Below are 18,128 nucleotides of genomic sequence, written 5' to 3' on the forward strand. Positions count from 1 at the left end.
TGTCATCAGATAGTAGTCATTCAGGGGGTTTGGTATCTTGTAGATTGTTGTCGTTTATTACGGGTTTAATCACGTTTGGGTCGTTTGCCGCACCTTTGTGAGGTGTGCAAAGTGCACATGACTAATTTAATATTTATATGTTTCGTCTTCGACTCATCAGTGCATTAGCGGTTTATGTTGAACCGTGAGGTGGCACTAACAGTTCAACATAAACTGCTAATGCCCTGATGAGTCGAAAACGAAATCATTCACATCGTTCTTTGTCTCTTTGCTGCGGTAAAAATCTAAAACACAAGTAAAAATTATTTGTGGACCACTGCGTCGTTGATTGCAAGAGCTGAAATTCACACAGGTGAAGAAAGAATTTATTGTTCCAAATGACATCGCTTATTTCAATCTCAGTTTTTGTGTCAGCCGTCAGATAATGTTACTTATTTCAACTGGAATAGTCGCTAAAAAATCTCGATCTACTACGATTCAAAATAACTTCCAAAGCACCTTTCTATAATAGGCGCACACACAAAATAGAATTAATTACCCCCAATGAACTCCTTCTTTGGCTTGCACCCGTCATCGCTAAGCCAATACCGGTTTTGAGAGACCTTCACCGTTTCACGGTTTGTGGGTCATATTCGGGCAAACGAATGCAAAACAATGAATGCGTACTGCAGCAACAACAACAGCAACAACTCCGTTGACATTGACATACCGCGCACACGGCACCAAACCCGGTTTGTTGAAGGGGGGGTTGTTTACCACCTTCTTCTACCGTGCCCGCCGCCATCAGGCCACGACTTCGACAACCGAAACCCTGAAAAAACCCTTCGTCTGAATCAGCATTTTCAATTTTTGTTTATCGCACGGCACTCCGGCGGCGGCCTCCCATCCTCCACTTTGGGCGCGGTTGTTGTTTGCGGCTGCTTGCACCACCGCCATCGCCTGCTGGCGGGCATTTTGCACCAAATTTCACGGGACGAAACACGATGCAAAACAACAATGTGTGTCTTCAATGTCGTGGCCCAAATTAAAATGCATTAAGCTGAAGCTGAAGACTGATGTCAGTGCAAAAAAAAAGTTGTAGCAGAACGAGACACTCCGATATTTCACCGTCATATTTCCCGCGAAGTCGAGGTTCGTGTTACTTCGGCGGAGTAAATATGTTTACATGCTCAGCGAAAAATCTACGCGGCCCGTTGTAAGTCAATGGTGCTGTGAATATGTATTATTTGAATCTTAAATTTGATTGGAAGTTTTAAAAAATCTTAACTGACTACCGATTACTCATATCTTTTTTTTTCTTCTTCTTCTCCAATCTACTCTTCCAGAACTTTTTTCGCCTGCATCGACTACGGAAGCTCGGACTTAGCGACAATGAAATCATGAAACTACCGGCGGATATTCAGAACTTCGAGAATCTGGTCGAACTGGACGTGTCCCGGAATGGTAAGAGTCTTCCTAATTTCCTAACTAATGACTAATTCCACCTCGCAAAGTGTGCCACGACGAGTAAGTGGTGGTGGGCAATATGGTTTCCATCATAAGGGCATCAATCCATTCATCCACTTATTCGACGGCGCTTGTTTTTGGATGCTGCCGCTGTGCCGAGAAGCATCAGAGCTCTGCTCTCATCCCTGTCGGACACGTTTGTCTGTCGGATCGTATGAACAGCCGCCGCACACAAGCCGCGGTTCCTCTCATTGCTCGGTTGCGGGGCATCACGCCGCAACCAATCGTGGTTAATTTTATTTAGATCGATGGGGAAATCGATTGAGGGTTTTTTGTTTTATACTTCTACCGTTGATTGCCCTGTACTCAGTCCATAAACACATAATTGGCAGTTCTGTCGAGTAACAGTACCTTTTTAGGTAGCGACTTTCAATCGCCTGTGTTTCAACAATTTTCAGGGAAGCTTTTGATTGTACTCAATTTATATTACTAAGAGAAATAATTCTAAATTCTTTATTTATATGAATAAATATTTAAAAAAAAATAGGAAAAAACTACGGGTTCGAGTCCCATCTCGTTTTTTCTCAGTTCATAGTTGTATTCCTAGTTCTTTTTCCCAATCTGTTTTTCTCGTTAAATTCTAATAAAAATACAAAGCCGATAATAGTTTGAGGGAGCCAACTTGGGTGAAACTTTAGATGGGAAAAGTAATTTTAGCCTTAGGCATGATTTCGGTGTTCTTGTGTGTCTGGTAAATACATTTTTGTAAGGCTGTTTTGCAACGATTTCAGCTTTCAAGTGCTCCATAAATAAACTGTAATACTTGTTGTTGATAGTTTTTCTTCTCATAAGTGCACTTAATGCCGGATCAATATGACCAAACACGCTCCGAAATGAGCTCGCGACTATTGTTTTAGTACTCATTTTGTTTGATGGAGTCAGCATCATTTGCACTCAGCAGTAAGCTGATTGTTTCATCAGCAGACTATCGCCCAAAATATGGTGTCTACACTTTATACTTTTACAATACCTATTTAGTATTGTTTGACATTGTCAGATGTGATTCATCGGCATTGAAGTTTCGGCGATCACGAATCTCCATGAAACTGTTATTTGTTTGCGTGCGAGGAGCTTGGATTTTCGAGATGCACGAGCAAAATTTTGACACACTCTCGCTACTCTTGCTTCGATGCCACTTCAACAACCGATCAGAACAAATATCAAAGCGTACTCTAAGTACGTAGCTCAGCTTGTAATTGCAACGTGATCAATTTAGTTGAAATAAAAACTGTTGGGCCTTGTATGCAAACTTTTTGACAGTTATTTTACGTTTCGTCTTTGACTCATCAGTGCGTTGCAGTTTATGTTGAGCCGCCGGACGAAACAGATTTTGGCTATCTAGCCGTACAGATTTTGATAATTTGAAGGGGAAAAGGTTTATTTTTTAAACCCCGAAATCTATGCAAGATGCACATACCCATTTTCACAGTTTTTTTATGTTTCATCTTTGACTCATCAGTGCGTAGCAGCTTATGTTGAAATCTTTTCCATACTTTGCTTGATAACACTCCCAATGTTTAGTTTTCATGTACAATTCCACGGAAAATCAGACCGAAAAATGATTAGTGAAATAAAAAAGAAGGCGAGTGGGTAATGTCAGAGCCATAATCGGATTGACGTGAATACCAAAAATTACCTCTAATTTAATGCAGATGTAATGAGTAATAAAATATCTGACACCTCTTGCATAATCTGAGGCCACTAAAACTATTTCAAATCAATACACACAATGCATTTTTCTCGTATTGCGAGTAGTTCACTTAACAAATTGACTTTTTTCACATCCAATTTGCATATTTCAACAGTTGAATAATTCTTATGTAAATATTTAAAGCCCTTAGAAGAGCTGATTTGTAGAATTTTTCCGTCGATGTTCGGCGTATTTAGCTCCAATGAATGCTCGATTTTCGAGTTATTTTTATGCTAAATCAGCCGTTCTAATGTTATCAAAAGATCTTAAGAATTCTTGTTTACAAATCGGTTTGATTCAGATCCAGAATAATTTGATTAGCTTGGGAAATTTGCACCAAACGAACGCAAATAAAGCTAGCATTTCGAACAGTGTTTGATATTGTAGAGAATTCCACAATTTGGCCCTTCTAAAAGCTAGAAATGAATTGTGTTTCGCATAATGCAAATATGCAAATATGCAAACCCGAAGTGAAATAATCAACATCAAAATTCTGTATGTTGCAATTTTTGTGGCCGTTAGTACCGCCCATTTGTGAAAAAGCTACAAATTAAATCACGTAAAAAGAAAGCTCTTAACCAAAATTGGTTCAGTATTAAATCAATCGGCATTGGGAGTAGTTCGAGCGATTGCGTCATCCAGCAACTGGCCGTTTGCATTGGAGAAAAAGAAAACGAAAAGTGAACAACGATGAGGAACATTCTACAAAATCAGCCATTCTAATGGCTCTAAATGTTATCTAAAGAACTATTTTGTTTACTTTCTTTGCAAATCGAAGGTAAAAAATCATCAGTTTAGTGTAAATCGAGAATAATTTGATGAGCTTTGTGTACTTTCCGTTGCGCGAAATTTGCACCAAACGAGCGCAAATAAAGCTAGCTTTTGACTACATCGCGTTCGAGGTAAATGTTCCAAACAGTTGTTAATATCGTAGAGAATTCCACAGGTTGTCCCTTCTGAGTACAAGAACTACATCCCGTACAGTATTTTGATACTTTCCTTCACTAAAATATTGAGATGGATGAAATATTGCAATGTATGAGCGATTGTACGACTTATGTTACGATTATATTTATGTAATGATTTCTTCTATATCAAGGCTCAAACTTACAAATGACTTGGAATGGCGCTCTACTGTCTGGAAAACAGACGTAATCTTCCGTCACCAAATAAACCTTTTCAAGACTCCAAAGCCACTAACGGCCCTTTTCAGAACTCAATAAGTAACACAAAGAACTTATTTGGAAACCGCTCTAATTCCTAGAATACAAACGCAATCTTTCGAAACCGAATGGCCCTTTTTTGAAAAAAATAATCGACTTTGGGATTTAATATTTTGAGATTTCCGATATCGAACTTTTTTTAATGCTAAATGTTTTAGATATGTAGAAAAACGCAAGAAAAAACCGCCTAAAAATAGACCTCATTGTAATTTGACTTCAAATTTTTAAGATCGATTTTTTTTCAGTGTAAAATTCGATTAGTCATTTTTTTCAGTATTTTCACTCGAAAATTAGACTTAATTTTAATAACATCAACAGCACAACAACTTTTTGTAGGATTCATCATTTTTCTACTCAAATTATTTGTTGAAATTTGGTTACAATATCTAGTCCTTTTCAAAAGATAGATCAATTTTGAAAAAAAATAAAGTTTGCAAAGTCTATATGCTGTCAACTCCGAATACGATTTTGCGCGAAATTCGTCTATTTAAATCCTGCACTGAAAAAAATATCCGTTTTCAAAATTTAAAGTCAATTACAAAAAAAAACATCACTTTCTAATTCAATGAAACTTTGTCCCAAGGTAAGTTATGCTCCTTTCCAACCATCAATGTATTGTAAGACGAGAAGTTTTAGGAAAAAAGTGTTTTTCACTAAACCTTTTTCTTGTCCATTACTGATACTTTTTGCAAATATCGGGCAACCAGTATTCTGTGAAATCTCTCTAATTAAGATTCATTGAATTCTTGGGTGATAATGATTTTCAGTTTAGTTTAGTTTTTGATAAAAAGACACTGTTTTTTGCTTTTTCTCATATAGGAATTGAAGGGTGACAAAAAAAGAAAAATATTATCGCTCACTTTTCTCAGAGATGGCTTGACCGATTTTCACAAACTTAGATGCAAATGAAAGGTCTTATAGCCTCATACAATTTTCCCGAATTTCATTTGGATCCAACTTCCGGTTCTGGAATTACAAGAAAACATGTGCAAATTTATGAAAACATGCGAACTCAATTTTCTCAGAAATTTCTTAACCGATTTTCACAAACTAAGAATTAAATGATAGGTCATAGAATTCTTTAAAAAGTCTCAAAAAAATTGATCCGGATCCCACTTCTGGTTCCGGTATTACAGCGCGATTAGTGAAAATTTTCAATCCCTTGAGTATTTTTTCACAAGCGATGGCGAAACCAGGTGAACATTTTTATAAAATTTACTGCTAAATTCATCTAGCTGGCAGATCTTGTTTGTTAGTGAATATATAAATCTATTTTGGGACTACTAGTCCCCGGTTTCCGCTTCCGGTAGCACCGATAATAGTAAAGAAAGGCTCTAAAAACGAAACTCACTTCAATTTGTCAGCAACGGTTAAATCGATTTTCACCAATCATAATTCAAATTAAAGCTCTCATTGTCTTCAAATATACTTGCAATTTTATCCAGTTCCGAAATTATAGGGCGATGAGTTTCAAAACATCAAATCGTCGCTCAAAATGACGAAGCAAAGCTGGTACGTGAAAAAACCACCGCTGGTACAGAAGAAAAAAAAACACCGACTTTGCTCCGTTCGCAGCGTGCTTTGTTCAGTTTCGTATAGCGTGCTGGGTTTCCACATTTAAATCTATAATTTCAGGTGAAAAAAATGTAAATTTGTAAATCTTTTATTCAATTTGTACCCACTTGTTAGTGTTATTACAAAATCATGATAAAGACGATTTTCTATAAAAGTACACTTATTACCTTTCTCATATAGAAAGTTTATGCAATCATTTGAAAAATTGACTAGTGCAAATTTGTCTGGAGAGCTAAGTGTTCTATAAAATTCGACACAGTTCATCGAGCTGAGCAATGTCTGTGTGTGTAAAATGAATTCACTCATAAAATAAAAAATCTCATAGTCCCATAGGTTGCTATTGAGTTTCATCATGCTTTCATAGGGTAAAGTAGTTTTATAGGGTAAAGTCATTTAGAGCGACAATGAAAAAAAGGGATAAACTTCTTCTAGATTTGGCTGAAAACGGATTCAATTTGTAGGCTATATTAGTTACTCACTAAACCAACCGATATTCGCAATACTGGTTCCAAGTTTCCGGTTCCAGAAGTACCGAAAACAGTGATCAAAAACTAAAACGAGACTCATTCAATTTTCTCACAGAAGATTTAATCGATTTCCACAAACAGGCTCAAATAAAAGATCCTCATAGGTTGCAGTTTAATTTCATCTGGATCCGACTTCCGGTTCCAGATCTATACGGTAAAGTGTGTTTAATAATTTAGTGATTTTGTGAAAATCACTAAGGAGTGTATCGAAAAGTAATGGGCAACATTGATTATTGAATAAAAAAGCAAAAAAAAAACATATTTCGACATGAGTTGCACATTTTGTAGAAAATTACATTTTTATGCACTTCACTGATTATATTGAAGAAAATCCTAGTTTCTGTGAAACGCTCGCACTTTGGACTTGACATTCTTCATTAAATTCTGCACAGTTACTTTTGTGACTTTCCTGGTGGCAACTGTCCATTTTTTTTTGAACTCCTGCATGTTTTGGGACACTGTTCCTTCCTTCCGAAAGTGCCGCTTGTCAATTGCCCAATACCTTTCAATTGGCCGAAGATCCGGGCAGTTCGGTGGGTTGATGTCCTTTTCTACGAATTGTACATTATTTTTTGACAACCACTGTAGAACGGAGAGGGCGTAGTGGACTGAAACCAAATCCGGCCAGAAGAGAGGAGGAGCCTTATGCTTTCTGTACAGTGGCAACATTCTCTTCTTCAAACATTCTTCCTCTTACACCTTGTCGTTAATTGTGCCCTTCGTGAAGAAAATCGACGACCGCAAACAACAGGTACAAATTGCTTGCCAGACCAACACCTTCTGCCCAAACTTTTCCATCGCCACCGTGGTGTCAATGTCGTCCAGGTCCTTTTACACCGATTTCGTATAATATTGCGGTCCGGGCAGCGCTCGAGAGTCTTCCTTGGCGTAGGTTTCTTCGTCGATCAGGATGCATCCGTCTTTATTCTGTAGAATCCGGTTATACAGTTTTCGCGCTCTTGTTTTGGCCTGAACTTCCTGTACCAGGGACTTTTTCGGCACCTTCTGTTTCTTGTACGTTTTCAGGGAGTTCCGAACTTTGATCCGTTGAATCATCCCGATGCTGGTGCTGAACTGCTTGGCCAAATTCCGCGTCGACGCCGATGGGTTTTTCCTGATGTACTCAACCACTTTTAAGTGGGTAATGTCAGAGCCATAATCGGATTGACGTGAATACCAAAAATTACCTCTAATTTAATGCAGATGTAATGAGTAATAAAATATCTGACACCTCTTGCATAATCTGAGGCCACTAAAACTATTTCAAATCAATACACACAATGCATTTTTCTCGTATTGCGAGTAGTTCACTTAACAAATTGACTTTTTTCACATCCAATTTGCATATTTCAACAGTTGAATAATTCTTATGTAAATATTTAAAGCCCTTAGAAGAGCTGATTTGTAGAATTTTTCCGTCGATGTTCGGCGTATTTAGCTCCAATGAATGCTCGATTTTCGAGTTATTTTTATGCTAAATCAGCCGTTCTAATGTTATCAAAAGATCTTAAGAATTCTTGTTTACAAATCGGTTTGATTCAGATCCAGAATAATTTGATTAGCTTGGGAAATTTGCACCAAACGAACGCAAATAAAGCTAGCATTTCGAACAGTGTTTGATATTGTAGAGAATTCCACAATTTGGCCCTTCTAAAAGCTAGAAATGAATTGTGTTTCGCATAATGCAAATATGCAAATATGCAAACCCGAAGTGAAATAATCAACATCAAAATTCTGTATGTTGCAATTTTTGTGGCCGTTAGTACCGCCCATTTGTGAAAAAGCTACAAATTAAATCACGTAAAAAGAAAGCTCTTAACCAAAATTGGTTCAGTATTAAATCAATCGGCATTGGGAGTAGTTCGAGCGATTGCGTCATCCAGCAACTGGCCGTTTGCATTGGAGAAAAAGAAAACGAAAAGTGAACAACGATGAGGAACATTCTACAAAATCAGCCATTCTAATGGCTCTAAATGTTATCTAAAGAACTATTTTGTTTACTTTCTTTGCAAATCGAAGGTAAAAAATCATCAGTTTAGTGTAAATCGAGAATAATTTGATGAGCTTTGTGTACTTTCCGTTGCGCGAAATTTGCACCAAACGAGCGCAAATAAAGCTAGCTTTTGACTACATCGCGTTCGAGGTAAATGTTCCAAACAGTTGTTAATATCGTAGAGAATTCCACAGGTTGTCCCTTCTGAGTACAAGAACTACATCCCGTACAGTATTTTGATACTTTCCTTCACTAAAATATTGAGATGGATGAAATATTGCAATGTATGAGCGATTGTACGACTTATGTTACGATTATATTTATGTAATGATTTCTTCTATATCAAGGCTCAAACTTACAAATGACTTGGAATGGCGCTCTACTGTCTGGAAAACAGACGTAATCTTCCGTCACCAAATAAACCTTTTCAAGACTCCAAAGCCACTAACGGCCCTTTTCAGAACTCAATAAGTAACACAAAGAACTTATTTGGAAACCGCTCTAATTCCTAGAATACAAACGCAATCTTTCGAAACCGAATGGCCCTTTTTTGAAAAAAATAATCGACTTTGGGATTTAATATTTTGAGATTTCCGATATCGAACTTTTTTTAATGCTAAATGTTTTAGATATGTAGAAAAACGCAAGAAAAAACCGCCTAAAAATAGACCTCATTGTAATTTGACTTCAAATTTTTAAGATCGATTTTTTTTCAGTGTAAAATTCGATTAGTCATTTTTTTCAGTATTTTCACTCGAAAATTAGACTTAATTTTAATAACATCAACAGCACAACAACTTTTTGTAGGATTCATCATTTTTCTACTCAAATTATTTGTTGAAATTTGGTTACAATATCTAGTCCTTTTCAAAAGATAGATCAATTTTGAAAAAAAATAAAGTTTGCAAAGTCTATATGCTGTCAACTCCGAATACGATTTTGCGCGAAATTCGTCTATTTAAATCCTGCACTGAAAAAAATATCCGTTTTCAAAATTTAAAGTCAATTACAAAAAAAAACATCACTTTCTAATTCAATGAAACTTTGTCCCAAGGTAAGTTATGCTCCTTTCCAACCATCAATGTATTGTAAGACGAGAAGTTTTAGGAAAAAAGTGTTTTTCACTAAACCTTTTTCTTGTCCATTACTGATACTTTTTGCAAATATCGGGCAACCAGTATTCTGTGAAATCTCTCTAATTAAGATTCATTGAATTCTTGGGTGATAATGATTTTCAGTTTAGTTTAGTTTTTGATAAAAAGACACTGTTTTTTGCTTTTTCTCATATAGGAATTGAAGGGTGACAAAAAAAGAAAAATATTATCGCTCACTTTTCTCAGAGATGGCTTGACCGATTTTCACAAACTTAGATGCAAATGAAAGGTCTTATAGCCTCATACAATTTTCCCGAATTTCATTTGGATCCAACTTCCGGTTCTGGAATTACAAGAAAACATGTGCAAATTTATGAAAACATGCGAACTCAATTTTCTCAGAAATTTCTTAACCGATTTTCACAAACTAAGAATTAAATGATAGGTCATAGAATTCTTTAAAAAGTCTCAAAAAAATTGATCCGGATCCCACTTCTGGTTCCGGTATTACAGCGCGATTAGTGAAAATTTTCAATCCCTTGAGTATTTTTTCACAAGCGATGGCGAAACCAGGTGAACATTTTTATAAAATTTACTGCTAAATTCATCTAGCTGGCAGATCTTGTTTGTTAGTGAATATATAAATCTATTTTGGGACTACTAGTCCCCGGTTTCCGCTTCCGGAAGCACCGATAATAGTAAAGAAAGGCTCTAAAAACGAAACTCACTTCAATTTGTCAGCAACGGTTAAATCGATTTTCACCAATCATAATTCAAATTAAAGCTCTCATTGTCTTCAAATATACTTGCAATTTTATCCAGTTCCGAAATTATAGGGCGATGAGTTTCAAAACATCAAATCGTCGCTCAAAATGACGAAGCAAAGCTGGTACGTGAAAAAACCACCGCTGGTACAGAAGAAAAAAAAACACCGACTTTGCTCCGTTCGCAGCGTGCTTTGTTCAGTTTCGTATAGCGTGCTGGGTTTCCACATTTAAATCTATAATTTCAGGTGAAAAAAATGTAAATTTGTAAATCTTTTATTCAATTTGTACCCACTTGTTAGTGTTATTACAAAATCATGATAAAGACGATTTTCTATAAAAGTACACTTATTACCTTTCTCATATAGAAAGTTTATGCAATCATTTGAAAAATTGACTAGTGCAAATTTGTCTGGAGAGCTAAGTGTTCTATAAAATTCGACACAGTTCATCGAGCTGAGCAATGTCTGTGTGTGTAAAATGAATTCACTCATAAAATAAAAAATCTCATAGTCCCATAGGTTGCTATTGAGTTTCATCATGCTTTCATAGGGTAAAGTAGTTTTATAGGGTAAAGTCATTTAGAGCGACAATGAAAAAAAGGGATAAACTTCTTCTAGATTTGGCTGAAAACGGATTCAATTTGTAGGCTATATTAGTTACTCACTAAACCAACCGATATTCGCAATACTGGTTCCAAGTTTCCGGTTCCAGAAGTACCGAAAACAGTGATCAAAAACTAAAACGAGACTCATTCAATTTTCTCACAGAAGATTTAATCGATTTCCACAAACAGGCTCAAATAAAAGATCCTCATAGGTTGCAGTTTAATTTCATCTGGATCCGACTTCCGGTTCCAGATCTATACGGTAAAGTGTGTTTAATAATTTAGTGATTTTGTGAAAATCACTAAGGAGTGTATCGAAAAGTAATGAGCAACATTGATTATTGAATAAAAAAGCAAAAAAAAAACATATTTCGACATGAGTTGCACATTTTGTAGAAAATTACATTTTTATGCACTTCACTGATTATATTGAAGAAAATCCTAGTTTCTGTGAAACGCTCGCACTTTGGACTTGACATTCTTCATTAAATTCTGCACAGTTACTTTTGTGACTTTCCTGGTGGCAACTGTCCATTTTTTTTTGAACTCCTGCATGTTTTGGGACACTGTTCCTTCCTTCCGAAAGTGCCGCTTGTCAATTGCCCAATACCTTTCAATTGGCCGAAGATCCGGGCAGTTCGGTGGGTTGATGTCCTTTTCTACGAATTGTACATTATTTTTTGACAACCACTGTAGAACGGAGAGGGCGTAGTGGACTGAAACCAAATCCGGCCAGAAGAGAGGAGGAGCCTTATGCTTTCTGTACAGTGGCAACATTCTCTTCTTCAAACATTCTTCCTCTTACACCTTGTCGTTAATTGTGCCCTTCGTGAAGAAAATCGACGACCGCAAACAACAGGTACAAATTGCTTGCCAGACCAACACCTTCTGCCCAAACTTTTCCATCGCCACCGTGGTGTCAATGTCGTCCAGGTCCTTTTACACCGATTTCGTATAATATTGCGGTCCGGGCAGCGCTCGAGAGTCTTCCTTGGCGTAGGTTTCTTCGTCGATCAGGATGCATCCGTCTTTATTCTGTAGAATCCGGTTATACAGTTTTCGCGCTCTTGTTTTGGCCTGAACTTCCTGTACCAGGGACTTTTTCGGCACCTTCTGTTTCTTGTACGTTTTCAGGGAGTTCCGAACTTTGATCCGTTGAATCATCCCGATGCTGGTGCTGAACTGCTTGGCCAAATTCCGCGTCGACGCCGATGGGTTTTTCCTGATGTACTCAACCACTTTTAAGTCCCGGCCGGGCTGGCTGGGACCCGTTTTCCTACCGGATCGGGGAAAATCCTTCATGTAAAGGGTCTTACCGAACTTCTCGATAATATTTTTGACACTGGTGTGGTGCACTTTCACCCGTTTTGCAACTTTCTGAGCACCAAGTGCGCAGAATTTTCTTTCGCGTTTCCGGATCAATTCGACTCATTGAAACGATAAATCGTACCGAAACCAATCGATTGCGCAACATTTATTGACATGTAAACAAACATGTCACCGCAAAACACGCTGCAAAAAATTATGCCATTTCAGAGTAATAACTGTTTGAATGTTGCTAACTACTTATCGATACACTCCTTAGTCTAATACTTTTTTTTGTAGGCTTCGTCAACTATCAAATAAAAATCACTATCAAAAGAAAAATGATAAAAATAGTCTAGCCCTTTTTCAACTTCAATTTCGGAAAAAAAACAATATGACATTTTAGGACGAAAGTCTACATGTTCAGAACGTTTTATTCAAATCTGAGAAAATTCTACCAACTGTGAATATGAAATTTTTCATATCCAATTCAATTATTGAATGAATAATTTTCAACAAACGACTTCCATATATATGGAAACCAATCATCTTGTTCTGAAACCTCCTCCGAAAGAAATTTCCTGGTACGCGCCAGCCTTCAACCCATTGAAATCAGCAACTCTCCGACATTCATTAGAAGGAGTCATTAACCTTTCGTTTAGTAGGTGAATCATCAGTCTTTTCTTTTGCATCTTGTGAAAGAATGAAGATGAGGGCAAGATTGGCGGCGTCAACCCAGCGGACTAATCTTCCGGCTGGCAACACTGCCCCCTATTCGGTTGCATACCCTTTTACCACAATGAGAAGATTTTCTCCTCAAAAACTCTTAACTCTAATTAGTTCATCGTCAATAAACAGATTTACGAAATACAATTAGGCTCAGCAATGTTGATTTACACTAACCGCTAAGTGGCGGTGAATCTTCCACTGCTGCTGCCCAGTACTACTGAGCCGGGTTTTATGAACCGTGAACGCGGGGTCGGGGCAATGCAAGCCGGCCGTTCGCCCGCCCGTCCAATGAGCAAGCGCCAACCCGGTGGTGCGTTACGGATGAAGAAATAGATAAAACAGAAAATAACAGAGCTTTTGTTTGATCTCTGGTGCTCTGTCGGAGCGGGGGGGCGCAAGTGTTCGTTCGGGTTGGAATTCAAAAGCCGCGACCCGATGACCACGGCGAAGTTGTTTAGGGGCCGTTTTCGGACGGATGAAAAATCGGCTCGCGCTTTAGTCGATGGTACCAGCCGCTCACCTCACGCCCCCCTCTTCGCCGAAGTGGCGATTCTCGTGGCATCGACATCGACTCTCCCCGGTGTGCGCCATCTGGTTTTTATTTTGGAAGGGGGGGGGGGAGGCAGTTAGATATTACGTCAAGCGCCACGCCGTGCCGAACCGCAGCAGCGCGAGTACGGTTCCCCGACAACAAGAGATTGACCCCGGCGACTTGGCGGTAAACAAGCAAGCCGGCAGGCAGGCAGAAAAAAAACCGGTACATTTCCGTCGCCCCAGTTCGAACCGATGGATGTGAGATATAGTAAAAGTTTGCTCGTTTATTTTGAGTTGCATTGTTTCTGGCTTGGAAAATGTTGGGCGAGCAAAAATATGGAATGTTTCCCCGGTCACGCCGCGATTGTCGAGGGAGTTTCAGTTCTGTTGACTGGGGGGACTGTGAAATCTTTCAACTTAGCAGGATTATTGTCGTAACCCTCGCTACGCCACCTTCCTGCTAGTGGAACCATATTTTGCTAGCCACCGACGACCTATATTTACTCCGAATACAAATTTAAACTTTCATGGTTGGATATTGTCCTCAACCGGCACAACTCCCAGCAGTGAGGAGGTGCTATTTTTTTCCTGTTTTATGTTGATTAAATCGTTCGTCTTTCCGCTCCGTCGTCGTCGTCGCACCCGTTCCGCGAGGGAAAGCTGACGGGACTCCAGTACCAGTTGTTCATTTGAGGTCACTCGTTACTACGACGAGGGCGATGACGAGGACGACGATGGCGAGGCTGAAGTGGTGCCATAGTCGCCTAGCCATCATCGCCATTACACAATAGAGGCCAACCCAAGTAGTCATCATCACGTCAGATGGGTGGCTGCTGGCGAAATCTATTTCTGTACACCACACGATGACTTCTATCTCGCTCTATTCTGACATGGCACGAAACGAAACGGTTCCACCACCACCCAACAAACAACAGGCTGCCCTGTACCGAATTAACCTCAATTTCGGTTGGTCATCAGGTGGCTTCATCCACGCCACCATTCCGAATGACAAATGACCTGTGCCTGGCATCCATTGTTGCATCATTTTTTTTTTTTGAGGAGAGGAAAAATAAACTATTTTACTATTTGGAGTAAGCCCACTTGGGGGAAGAAGAGTACTACTGTTTATTTTCTTTTTTTGCACTGTATCTGGGTCGATTGAGACCAAAACAACGGAAAATTAAACGAACAAGCGACCACCCACAAGCACAGCCCCATTACTGGTTGCATTCACCTTGAAACATCGTCGTCGCATCAACGTGCTAATGAGGAGCACTCTAATTAATGACTTGAATGCGGCGACCTTCTGTTTGCCACCACCCCGTATTACTCCCCGGTTTAACTGCAATATTCAGGTGCAATTTTTGTTCGCGGCGGTGATTAGCGTTCTGTACACAATGTGTGTGCAGCCAGTGATTTCGGTGTCGGTTCTTTAACACATTCATTGATTGTTGTTTTTTTTTTCTTCTTGTTTTGTTCTATCAACAGATATCGGCGACATTCCCGACGACATCAAACACCTGCGAAGTCTCCAGATAGCCGACTTCAGTTCGAATCCGATTCCCCGCCTGCCAGCCGGATTCTCGCAGCTACGGAATCTAACCGTGCTGGGTCTGAACGATATGTCGCTGACGACCCTGCCGCAGGACTTTGGATGGTAAGTGTGAAGAAGATGTCGTCTAAAACGGACATTGAAAGAAAAATCGAACTGAATACGTGACTAAGCACGAATCCGTAAATTTCCATCATGACAATGCATGGCCACATGCTAGCAACTTTAGTTAAAAACTATTACAGGTAACCCTATACGTTATCGGAACCGTAGGTGTGAGACATTGACCATTTAAAGTCTGATATTATACCCGTCCACGGTTTTTAAAAATCTGAAAAAATTGTAAGTGCAAATAACAAAATTTCGAAAATTTTGAATATTTTTTTTTCACATGAAATACATTTTCAAAAATTCTGAGAAAAATCAGAAAGGTTTTCCATAATTCCTAAAATATTCCTGATTTTTTAAATTTTTTTGATGTGGAACACCTCTTTATCTATCTATATATTATATATATTATATATATAAAAATGGATGTAAGTTTGTATGTTTGGAACGCCATAACTTCGGAACAACTGAACGGATTGCCACTTGGCACAAGTACTACTCGCATTTCAGAGATGGTTTAGGGAGCATCTTTATAGGGGAGGGAGCGTAGCAAGTGTAATTAACAGGAGGGGGTCATGAAAAAATCATTTAACTTGACAAGAATCGATACGTTTTGAAGACCATAGAAACATTTTGCATACATTAGATATGACTTTACAGGGGATGGATGTAGCAAGTGGCTGTAAAAAGAGGGGTGTAATGTTTGAAACGGCACAATTCCGAAACTATTGAACGGATTGTCATCAAACTTGGTACAGATACTTCTTGCTCTTCTGAGAAGGTTATAAGGGTATTTTAATGGGGGAGGGAGCGTAGTAAGTGTCCTTAACAGGGGAGGTCATGAAAAAAAGTGTCTAATTTGACGAGAACCGATGCTTTTTTTTAGACCATAGAAACAGTTTGCATATATTAGATATGATTATATGGGTGTCGTATGTAGCAAGTGCCTTTACAAAGGGGGGTGTAATGTTTGTATTGTAATAACTCCGGAACTAATTAACGGATTGCTATCAAACTTGGTACAGATACTTATTGCTCTTAAGAGATTGTCATAAGGGTATTTTTGTGGGGCAGGGAGCGTAGCACGTGTCCTTAACAGTGGGGGGCGGGGTCATGAAAAAATGTGTTTAATTTGACGAGAATCGATACTTTTTGAAAACCATAGAAACATTTTGCATTCCGTAGGTATGATTATATGGGGGTTGGATGTACCTTTAAAAAGGGGGTTGTAATGTTTTTAACGGCCTAACTCCAAAACTACTGAACGTACTGCAATCAAACTTGGCATAGATACTCTTTGCTCTTCAGAGATGAGCATTAGGACTTTCTCAGGGGAGAGAGTGTGTAACAAGCGTTCTTAATTTGAGGAGGCCATGTCGATATTTATCTTATTTAGAGTGAATTGATACTTTTTAAAACCATACATACATTTTGAAAAACTCAAATATGATTTTAAGGATATTCGTGGGGGGTGGATATAATGAGTGCCTCTAAAATAAGAAGTTCAATGTGAAGTTTATAGAATTTTCCATAAAACGATACTTTTTGCTGAGTACAGATATTATTTGCGCTTCAGATGATCCTAAGAGCATTTTTAAGAAGAGAGTGGGAGCGGGTGGATAAAGTAAGGGTCTCATCCAAGGGAGGAGCAAAGTTCGAATTGTTCATATAATCGGACGTAACTCCAAAACAACTCAAACTCACCACACTTACCTAGGTTGGATATTTTAAGGTGGGGAGAGTGGAACGGGGGACGGGGGGGGGTGAGCAATGGTCAAGGACAACTCAGTAAATAATCGTCAAACTTGGCACAGGTACTTTTTACTGTTCAGAGGTGGTCATGATATTCATGACAAAGGTTTATTGTAACATTTTCTTATTCGTCGACAAACAAGATAGGAGGACGGATTCAGACTAGGAGGAGGGGTTCTTGAAAATCAATTTTCATCTTGAATTTTTTACAAAATAAGTGAGGGGCAAGAATGTCAAGATCGTGCTAGATAGTATTGCTATCGTTAATTTGAATGAATGAATCGATACTTTTTGAAGAGCACAGATACTTTGTACACTACTAAGAGGGGGTCATAAGAGTTATCATGGAGAAGAACTGTTGTAAGTTCACTAAAGAAAGGGGAGTTCATTTTAAATTTATTCTACGAGAAACGATGCATCTTGACAAATACAGATACTACATTTATGCCAATGTAGATTAGAAGGTTATTTTAAGGGATAGGGAGTGCAGCAAGTGCCCCAAACATGGGAAGTGTAAGGTAAAATTGATTGAATAACAACATAAAACTGCTCAGAGTATTAACACATGGATCTATAAGTCCCGAGACTAACAATGGAAACAACATCTTTTTTGCAAAATTTTTTTTTATTCATCAACATAATCACCTTTTAGGGTGATACAATGGTTACAACGTTTTTCCAATTTTTTGAGTCAGCATGATTCATAAAGAAGGAAACTGGGTACCGTACGAGTTGAAACCGAGGGACATCGAACGCTGTTTATTTGTATGTGAGCAACTGCTTCAAAGACAAAATCGTAAAGGGTTTTTACATCGAATCGTAACCGGTGATGAAAAGTGGGTTCGATACGATAATTCTAAATGCAGAAAATCATGGGGAAAGCCCGGGCATGCTACGTCGTCGAAGGCAAAACCAAATATTCACGGCGCCAAGGTTATGATTTGTATTTGGTGGGATCAGCTCGGTGTGATTTACTACGAGCTCTTAAAACCGGGTGAAACCATCACATGAGATCGCTACCGAACGCAACTGATGCGCCTTAGTCGCGCGCTAAAAGAAAAGCTGCCACAATATCAAGAGCGATATAACAAAGTCATCCTCCAACACGACAATGCTCGGCCTCACGTCACAAAAGTGGTCAAAAAGTACCTGGAAATCGCTGAAATGGG

The 18,128-nt window shown here is 38.6% G+C and overlaps 1 protein-coding gene across 14 annotated transcripts in view; it reads left to right on the forward strand.

Annotated features, from left to right (window-relative positions):
• LOC131425934 (protein lap4) overlaps window positions 1-18,128 on the forward strand; it is a 134,229-nt gene that overhangs the window by 29,994 nt on the left and 86,107 nt on the right. For all 14 annotated transcript variants that reach the window (XM_058588240.1, XM_058588249.1, XM_058588251.1 and 11 more), the window contains exons 3-4: window positions 1,326-1,443; window positions 15,036-15,204. In XM_058588240.1, the coding sequence (XP_058444223.1) occupies window positions 1,326-1,443; window positions 15,036-15,204 (287 nt within the window). The remainder of the gene's footprint in view (window positions 1-1,325; window positions 1,444-15,035; window positions 15,205-18,128) is intronic.

This window comes from Malaya genurostris, chromosome 1, assembly GCF_030247185.1.
Source record: "Malaya genurostris strain Urasoe2022 chromosome 1, Malgen_1.1, whole genome shotgun sequence".
Classification (NCBI taxonomy): domain Eukaryota; kingdom Metazoa; phylum Arthropoda; class Insecta; order Diptera; family Culicidae; genus Malaya; species Malaya genurostris.